This window comes from Myotis davidii, unplaced genomic scaffold (assembly GCF_000327345.1).
Source record: "Myotis davidii unplaced genomic scaffold, ASM32734v1 scaffold260, whole genome shotgun sequence".
NCBI lineage: Eukaryota > Metazoa > Chordata > Mammalia > Chiroptera > Vespertilionidae > Myotis > Myotis davidii.
Genome location: NW_006291758.1, coordinates 1 through 10,558, shown reverse-complemented (window position 1 = coordinate 10,558; position 10,558 = coordinate 1). Strand labels below are relative to the sequence as shown.

Below are 10,558 nucleotides of genomic sequence, written 5' to 3'. Positions count from 1 at the left end.
GAATGGAAAAGAAAAAAAAGCTGGGGTAGCAATACTTATATCTGACAAATTAGACGTCAAAGCGAAGGCCATAACAAGTGATAAGGAAGGCCACTTCATAATAGTAAAGGGAGAAATTCAACAAGAAGATATAACTCTGGTAAACATATATGTTCCTGCACCCAATATAGGAAAACTCAAATATATATATACTTCTGGAGGATATCAAGGGACAGATCCACTACAATACAGTCATAGTAGGGGACTTTAACACCCAAATAACACCACTGGATACAACCTCTAAACAAAAAATCAGTAAAGAAATGTCAATTGTAAATGACTCACTAGATCAGATGGAATTAATGGACATCTTCAGAACATTTCACCTCAAAGCCACAGAATATATATTCTTCTCAAGCGCACAGGGGTCATTTTCAAAGATAGACCACATATTCGGACACAAGCAAAGTCTCTTCAAATTCAAGAAGACATAAATCCTATCAAGCATCTTCTCAGATCACAATGGCATAAAATTAGAAATCAACTACAATAAAAACAATGAAAAAATCTAACACCTGGAAGCTAAATAGCATGCTATTAAACAATGATTGGGTTACCAAAGAGATCAAAGAAGAAATAAAAAGCATCATGGCAATGATTGACAATGAAAACACAACAATCCAAACTCTATGGGACACAGTGAAAGTAGTCTTGAGAGGGAAGTTCATAGCTCTACAGGCTTACCTCTAAAAACAAGAAAAAATGGTAATAAATTTATCTAATCCTACAACTCAAAGAGTTAGAAAGAGAGCAACAAGAAAAGCCAAGAGTAAGCAAAAGCAATGAATGATAAAGATCAGAGTGGAAATAAATGACAAAAGAAACCCAAAACAACAATACAAAAGATCAACAAAACCAAGAGCTGGTTCTTTGAAAGGATAAACAAGATTGATGAGCCTCTAGTCAGGATCACTAAGAAGCAAAGTGAGAGGACCCAAATAAAATCAGAAATGAAAGAGTTGAAGTAACAACTGATACCACAGAAATACAAAGGATTATAAAAAAAAAAATACTATGAACAGTTCCATTCCAACAAAATAGACAATCTAGATGAAATGGACTTATTCTTAGAAAAAACAAGCTCCCAAAACTCAATCAGGAAGATAATAAAACCTGAATAGGCTGATAAGGACCAAAGAAATTGAAGCAGCGATCAAAAATCTTCCAGTAATCAAAAGCCCTGGTCCGACAACTTTACATGGGAGTTCTACCAAGCATTCAAAGAAGAACTAAAACCTATCCTCCTCAGACTATTCCAAAATATTTAAGAGGAAGGCACACTTCCAAGCTCTTTCTACAAAGCCAGCGTTACCCTAATTCCAAAACCAAATAAAGACACCACGAAAAAAGAGAATTATAGGCCAATATCCTACTAGATCTAATAAATGAATTTGGCAATGTAGCAGGATACAAAATTAACACCCGGAAATCTATGGCATTCTTATACACCAATAATAAACTCACAGAAAGAGAAACAAAAAACAAACAAACAAACAAAAAAACCAATCCCATTTACCACTGCACCAAAAAAATTAAGATACTTAGGAATAAACTTAACTAAGGAGGTAAAAGGCTTGTTCTTGAAAAATTATAGGACATTGAAAAAAGAGATAGAGGAAGACATAAACAAATGAAAGAACATACCATGTTCATAGATTGGTAGAATCAACATCATTAAAATGTCCATACTACCCATAGCAATCTACAGATTCAATGCAATCCCCATTAAAATACCAATGGCATACTTCAAAGATCTAGAACAAACATTTCAAAAATGTATCTGGAATACAAAAAGACGCTGAATAGCCACAGTAATCCTGCAAAAGAAGAACAAAATTGGAGGGATCACAATACCAGATATTAAGCTATCTTACCAAGCCATAGTTCTCAAAACTGCCTGGTACTGGCACAAGAATGGACATATAGATCAATAGAACAGAACAGAGAACCCAGAAGTCGACCCAAGACATTATGCTCAATTAATATTTGACAAAGGAAGCAAGAGCATACAATGGAGTCAAGACAGTCTCTTCAATAAATGGTGCTGGAAAATTTGGTTAGATACATGTACAGAAATGCAACTAGATCACCAACTTACACCATACACAAAAACAAACTCAAAATGGCTAAAGGACTTTAATGAAGATGGGAAACCATAAAAATCCTACAGGACTCTATAGACAACAAAATAGCAGACATATATCACAGCAATATCTTTATAGACACAGCTCCTAGGCCAATGGAGACTAAGAAGAAAATAAGCAAATGGGACTACATCAAAATAAAAAGCTTCTGCACAGCAAAAGAAACCATCAACAAAACAACAAGAAAGCCCACTGCATGGGAGAACATATTTGCCAATGTTATCTCCGATAAAGGCCCAATCTCCAACATTTACAGGGAACTCATACAACTTAACAAAAGGAAGATAAACAATCCAATCAAAAAATGGGCAAAGGACCTAAGATAAATGTATTAAAAAACTATGGTACATCTACACAATGGAATACTATTCCTCTATAAAATGGAAGGAACTTTTACCATTTGCAACAGCATGGAAGGAACTGGAAAGCATTATGCTAAGCAAATTACCATTATTCTCATGGGCTCCACAAAAAAATACATTAATAATGAGCCCTAAGCCCAATGCAAGATAAATATCACATGATCTCACTCGTACGTGGGTTATAATGAACATAATTTGATGAACAAGAATAGATCCAGAGACAAATAGCAGGGGAGGTGTGTGTGGGGGGGTGGGGGTAGAGAGCAACCAAAGGACTTGTATGTATGCATATTAGCATAACCAGTGGAAACAAGCACTGGGGCAGTGGTGGCTTGCCAGGGGTGGGAATGGCTGGGAGGTGGGGGTCAAGTGAGGAAAAAGGAGACATGTGTAAAACTTTAGACAATAAATAAATAAAATAAAATTTAAAAAAGAAAGAATAAAACCCAGCTCATGTGGCTCAATGTTTGAGCATCAACCTATGAATCAGGGGGTCAGGGTTCGATTCCCAGGTAGGGCACATGCCTGGCTGGGATGTGCAAGAGGCGGATGATCAATGATTCTCTCTCATCATTGATGTTTCTCTCTCTCTCTTTCTCTCCCTCTCCCTTCCTGTCTGAAATCAATAATAGTTTTTTTTTAAGAGAAAGTATACAAGCAGTAGAATCCTATAAATTGAATCTTATCCTGATGGCCTAAAGACATCAAGCTATTTTTTCGGTGGTTCAGTTTCTCATTCTCAGTTTAGGAATCACCTTAAGACAATGAGAAGCTTCTGGTGCCCCCATCAGGCAAGTATAATTTTAGATTTTTCTTTAGAGACATAGAAAATAGACATGCAAACTGAAGAGACAATCTGAAAATGAATACATAACATTAAAGGTATACTTAGGCCTTAACTGCCATGTATCTCTGCTCCTATAATGTCAGAGAAGATTAGAAAAGTTTGGGGAAGAGCTAGTCTAGCCCATGGTTGGCAAACTGCGGCTCATGAGCCACATGAGGCTCTTTAGCCCCTTGAAGGTGGCTCTTTCTAAGCCTTAGGAGTACCCTAATTAAGTTAATAACAACGTACCTACCTATATAGTTTAAGTTTAAAAAATTTGGCTCTCAAAAGAAATTTCAATCGTTGTACTGCTGATATTTGGCTCTGTTGACTAATGAGTTTGCCGACCACTGCTCTAGACCATTAGAAGGTTGATTAGGAAAAGGAAATAGATACTGAAGCATTAGAATGTACTGTACAGTAGAAACCAAGGTCACTAAGAAAGTGATTGATGACCCCTTCCCAGGTAATTGCTAATGTCCATGTGGGAATATTAATGATTAACAATTGTCAAAAGTGGAAAGGAGCTCAAAGAGCATTTAGGCTGACTTTCTTATGCAAATATCAGACCTGTATTGACTTGGTTATGGTCATCAGCTAAGTAGTGGCAGAGCTGGGATGGTAATCTAGGTTTCTGAATTCTCATCCAGTACTCTTTCCACGAATAACTTTTCTAACCTTTCCTACAAAGTACTAGGATATAATGTACGCATGACTATTTGAGGTCCCTTGAAGCCCATGCACCAGTTTAGCGTCCACTCCAATAAAATTAAACAGTCATGTGAAAGCCTCAGAAAGGCCTTCAGCGTTTCTAGGGACTCCCAAGGCCCCAGTGATCAAAATGTGTTTCTGTGGTAGAAATTAGGTCCTTCTTCACTTAATCATTACATGGTTTAAATTTATCCAACACAGTCCTAGTTCTCTATTAGAGAACAGTTAACACCTCTGAGTGACAAGGGGCATCAGAAGACGGTCTGGGGTTACCTACTGTTAGGTTATTCTAAATTGTTCCATTGTTATAGGCCCTGAATAGTGTCCTCCCAAAATTCATATGAGGAAGACCTAACTCCCAGGACCTCATAATATGACTGTATTTGGAGATAACTTTTGAAAAGGATAATTAAGGTCAAATGAGGTCATATAGGTAGACCCTAATCCAATATGACTAATGTTTTTAGAAGAGATTAGGACACAGAAGACACGATGGGTGGGGGGATGGAGGGTTAGGCCGAGGGGAACATGTGAAGACATGGAGAGAATACAGTCATCTACAAATCAAGAAGAGATGAATGAAACCAACCCTGTCAACATCTTGATCTTGGAATTCTAGCTTCCAGAACTGTGAGAAAACTAAATTTTTATTGTTTAAACCACTCAGTCCATGGTGTTTTGTTATGGAAGCCCTAGAAAACCAATGCACTCATTAAATAGTAGGAAACAATGAAAAAAGTAATTCCATAGCACAGATCGGAGTTTAAAAGACAAAGTAAAGCCTGGAAGCCAAAAGGAACTTTGGGGAAAAAAGTAGCTAAAGAACAAAGCTTTAAAATGATTATTCTTTAGAAAGGCCTTAGTTTAATCTTTCCTCCTCAGAGCAAAAACATTAATTGGTAGTAAAAGAATATAGGTATATTGTGGAGTAACATGCAAAATTTACATGAACTTCCAAGAAAAAAGTGAATCTGAAAGAAATTTTGCATACTGATAGAGTGCTTTGCATTATATTCTTAGATCCCCAAGGATGTGGTGCCCATTTGCTTCTTAGGGGAATTTTGGTAGAAAAATTGAAAAGCACTGTTCTAAATATATCTGATGCCTCCCAGATAGTCTTCCTTCTATAAAAGGCATCTCCATGTTTTATTCCATGCCAAGCACTTTGAAAGATGACAATAGCAGATACAAATGGGTTCTACTCCCTGCCCTGCTTATTGTCTAGAGCAGTGGTTCTTCACCTTCCTAATTCCACAACCCTTTAATGCAGTTCCTCATGTTGTGGTGACCCCCAACCATAAAATTATTATTGTTGCTACTTAATAACTGCAATTTTGCTACTGTTATGAATCATAATGTAAATATCTGATATGCAGGATGTATTCTCATTGTTACAAATCGAACATAATGAAAGCATAGTGATTAATCACAAAAACAATATGTAATTACAAATGTGTTTTCTGATGGTCTTAGGCGAACCCAGTGAAAGGGTCTTTCGATTCCGAAAGGGGTCGTGACCCACAGGTGGAGAACCGCTGGTCTAGAGGAATTGATGCTTCCAGGTGGGACAGAAGTGTAGGCAGCTTCCAATGTCAGGGAAAGGGGAAAATAAACAAGGCTCTCCCTTTAGACAACCTTGCTATATGTCAGGGTTTGAAAGAGAACCACCTCCGAAGAATGTTCTCAGGAGCACAACCATTTTCTCCTCACACATCTTTGAGCCGAACTTAGCTGAGCCTCTCGGGTGAAGTGTTAATTTAGATGCTTCCTTCCCCTCTCCAGATTCATGGCACATGCATCATCTGGATAAAGGCCTGGGGACTAAATGCAAGAAACCATGTCACCATCAGAAGTCAGACTACCTTAGCATGCAGGTATAGTTGCCCGTGTCATTGAGGAGGGTGGGCCGGAACCAGAGCACATCTTTCTCCTTACTAATGCGGTTCTCCGGGAGGCGGAAGTTAATTGGTTCCTCAAGGTCCCGGTCCTGCCTAGTCCAATACCAGATCAGAGTAAGGCCAGCTGAATGGGCTGTGCTGTAGTTAAATTTCAAGAAGTGCTCAAAGAGTGGGCACTTGATTCGAGCTGGCTCATCTTCAAACACTTGGATCTGCCTCATGGTATCTAGTCCCCAGTCATCGCAGCGTTCTGGAACAATCAAAAAGAAAAGGCAGATGAGTCACCTCACACTTTCTCTCCAGATACCCAATCTTTCCCAGGAACTTCCTTCTCTAGTCATCTTCAATCACCTCTCTTTAATGACTGCATATAACAGGCACCTGTGAATTGAAGAAATGACTTTCCCCTTATTCCTTTACCATTTTATGACTATCTCTTGGCTAATAATTGGATTTAATAGTTTGATCCCACTAAACTCTGAAATATATGGGGGAGAATCTCACCTGAAAAATAAGTCATGTAGGAATCTCATGGGGCAGGGATCTCAGCTGTTACATCACACTCCCTTCTCTTTTGGAAATTGAGACATACCATTGTATACAAGAAGGGTCATTTATGCTTTAATTGAGGGTTTAATACATGTCTACCATGTCCCCCTTAGCTTAGTAAAGCCTGAAAGTACAATAGTGAGCGAGAGCAGACATGGTTCCTGACCTTGCTGAACTTACAGTCTAGTGAGTAAGTACTTAGGTAAGTACTACTTTACAACTGTGATAAGTGCTAAGAAGTGCATGGTGTATGAGAGCATACATATTTGTAATAATTGGAAATTTGTGCTAGTGTTGCTCAGCCATGAAATAAATAAAATGTTACACAAATGGTAAAACGGGCTCCTGACTTCAGGGCTAGATCTGAGTTCTCCATTGGCAATAAAACCTGAGCCACATTTGTAATTTCAGATATCCTAGTTGCCACAGTAAAACGTTTTAAAAAGCAGGTAAAATTATTTTTGCGTATTTTGTTAAACTTGATATATCCCAAACACTCTCAATACAATAATGAGCTGTTTTATATTTGCATTCTTTTTTTGGTACAAGTCTTCAGAATCCGATGTGCTTAACACCTACAGCGCATCATTTTTAGATAGTCGTGTGTGTCTACTGGTCACCAGGTTAGAGAGCAGACCTTAAGAAGTCAAGAGGTTTCAGTGACACTCATAAGGGAACAAAGGAGCTATAATTTCAACAACTCAGAGTCAAATGCATCATAATGACTTCTATAATTTATTTTTATAATGAAAAGTAATCACTTGTACATACTAGAAAATGATAATAAATTACCTTTTTATGATATATGGGTGGAGAGTTCTAGATCTCATCATATGGAGACAAGAATAGAGAAACCAGGGGTGATAGAGTATTAAAAGGCCCAAAGCAATCACCTTAAAACAGTTTTCTTTTTTCCTCACAACCCTTACATACTTACATACATTCACATGCATATGCATATGTGTGTATGCATTTTTACCTATGTAATATTCCCGACATTTCAGCTGACATTAAAACTTTTCATCCTAAGTATAAACATTAAAAATATACCCTAATGTTATATTTTAAGTAATGATCTTTTAAAATAGTTATACCACTTTTTAAATTACAGTCAATTAAATAGTGATTTGCCATACACCAATATCCACCTAAAATATGTAAACAAGCTTTATTTTAACCATTTGTAATTCTATTCTGTTCCTTTTTCTCCTTGACCTTGTATTAATTCCACTATCTTCATACATAATCTTATTTTAATAAAATAGATTTCTGGGTTTTGTTTTTACTTTTTATTACTTTACTTTTCTGTGCAATATATAATGCTCTTTGTTGAAAAGTTGAATTTTATTATGATTATAATATATACAACTTAAATAATACATAGTATTTTCAACTTTATAAGTATTTAGTAAATATAAAATTATATTGGAAATCATCTCTTGATAATAATCAGGATGGGCTACTTTTGAATGAAAGGGGTTAGGCATTACTTGAAAATGTTTTATGTATATGTAAGCATTGAGAAAATCTGTCTATAGCCAAGAACAAAAGAAGTTTACTTCTAGCAAGGTTATTCAGTCTTTAAACTCCTTTAGAGTTTTATGCCCCATTTATACTTTTATCATAACAAATTATTTTTAATGACCTATCACTTAACATCTCTGGAAGATAAAGTTTGAATAAACAGACCTAATTCACATTCCTTCCTATATCCACATCCTCTGCTCTCCCCCCCCCCCCCCCAACCCCTCTCTGCCATGTGAGGACAAAGTGAGAAGGAAGCCCTTTGCAAACTGGGGGGAAAGTTCTCACCAGACACCTAATCTTATCAGTGCCTTGATCTTGGAATTCTCAGCCTCCTGAACTGTAATACCTGTGTGTTGTTTAAACCAACAATCTGTGGTATTCTTTTACAGCAGCCAGAACTGACTAAGATACCCAGGAAAACCTGAATGAGAGACCACCAGCAATAGGAGACCACCAGCACGCTGTCTGGCCTTTCACAGCTGACCAGTGATGCAAGAGCAAGCCACGCTTCTGTTAGCAGAACTGCCCAGCAGCCTACAGATCCTGAGAAAAATACATGTGTAACAAACAAAATGAAGTTTGTCACTAAAGTTTATGGTTGTTAGGCAATATTTTGGGGAGGGCAGATAATGGATAGAACAACTAAATTAGTGGCTACTTTAAGTTTGATAAAAGCAAAGGATTTGAAGCTTTATGACTTGCAAAGGGATCTGTGAGTAAGTAATAAATCTCTAAGTAAATATAATATCTGGAAAGTTTAACAAACTGACTTCTCTAAAACTCAACAAATTGCTTCTACTTATAATTGCTTTCATTTAGAAACACCTTTTGAAAGCCAATCTACAGAGAAAGAATTGTGAGATCAAAATGTTGTTCACATCAATACAAACTTGATACTAAAGTATTTTATAAAACATCTACCTTATCGCATTCTTTAAATTATTTTCAGTAAAACTGCAAAATTGCAGAATTAGCTCATTCAATTTATAGAAAAATATAACCATAGTTTTTTTTTAGATCACTATGTCAGACTATATACATGCATCCAATTTCATTCCCTTCTGAAACTCCACAAAAACTAAAATTACTTTTCAAGACATAACCCCAAGTAACAGCAAGGATGGGAGAAAAGGTAACAGCAACATCAAAATGAACAAGTGGTAACAAGCTTAGCCTATTTAGAATGAAAAACCCTGCCAGCAGGGAAAAACCCGAGAACAAACCAATCAGCAACGCAGAATACAGAAAAGACCCAGGAGGAGCTATCAGTAGCAACATAAAAAACCGTCAGTGCTGTTCACCAGTATTCCTGGGTTCGCTTCTACACATGGTGTAAGATTACTAGTATACTTGCATTCCCTCTAAAGTAAGGATCAGCCACTTGAAGGGCCCTGCTCCCTTTCCTTCTGGGTTGTCAAATACGAAAGTACGGAGAATGAGACTCTCTTAGCTTAGATCCCTTGATATGGATTATATATAGCAGAGCTTTGTTATGCTAAGTCATAGAAAATAGAGATTTGTTTTTTACCAATATGAATAATCTATTCTATCCTGGCAAATGCAATCAGTTACCTCAAAACTGAGGACACAGCAGAGGGTGGTGAAATGAGGACAATCAGATAAAAGCTATGCCAAACGTGACAGCCTTTGTTCTAACCCCACTCCCCTAGCACTCAGTAACCTTTCCCACTCAGCTCCAAGGATGAAGTGGCGATACCTGTACCCACCAGGCAAAAGAATGAATGAATCTTCTAAGGAAAATGTGGCTAGCTTCAGAAAAAAATGTAGCACTCTTAATATCAGTGGTTCATTAACAGATTGCACCACCACACCATCCAACAGAAAAGCTCAAGGTTAACAAGCCTCACATTCATATTTAAATTTTTTTTAATTTAATTTTTCAATTACATTTATATTCAATATTATTTGTATTAGTTTTGTGTACAGCACACAGTTGTTAGATGATTGTGTAATTTACAGAATGGTCCCCTAGCTATTTCAAGTACCCACCTGGCACCATACATAGTTATGACAATATTAATGTCTATATTCCCTAGGCTGTACTTTACATCCCCATGACTATTTTGTAACTATCAATGTGTAGTTCTTAATTCCTTAGCCTTTTTCAGCCTCCTCTCCATCCCCTTCACATCTGGCAACCATCATTTTGTTCTCTTTATCTACGAGTGCGTTTCTATTTTTTTGTTCATTTATTTTGTTCTTTAGATTCCATATATAAGTGAAATTATATGACATTTGTTTTTTTTTTTTTTTTTTTTTGGTTTGGCTTATTCACTTAGCTTAATACTCTCTAGGTTCTCCATGCTGTTACAAATGGTAAGATTTCATACTTTATTAGTAATATTCCATTTTATAAATCACTACTTATTTTTTTCTCTATTTGTCTACTGATGGGCTCTTGAGTTGCTTCCATATCTTGGATATCATAAATAAAGTTGCAGTGAACAAAGGGATGCATATATTCTTTTGAATTAGTGTTTT

The 10,558-nt window shown here is 36.7% G+C and overlaps 1 protein-coding gene across 1 annotated transcript in view; it reads right to left on the bottom strand.

Moving 5' to 3' along the window:
- The window catches only part of IL1RAP (interleukin 1 receptor accessory protein), a 55,807-nt gene extending 49,549 nt beyond the window's left edge, over window positions 1-6,258 (bottom strand). The window contains exon 1 of the mRNA XM_006765203.2: window positions 5,945-6,258. Within this exon, the coding sequence (XP_006765266.2) occupies window positions 5,945-6,201 (257 nt within the window). The 5' untranslated portion in view covers window positions 6,202-6,258. The remainder of the gene's footprint in view (window positions 1-5,944) is intronic.
- Window positions 6,259-10,558: the final 4,300 nt, after the last annotated feature.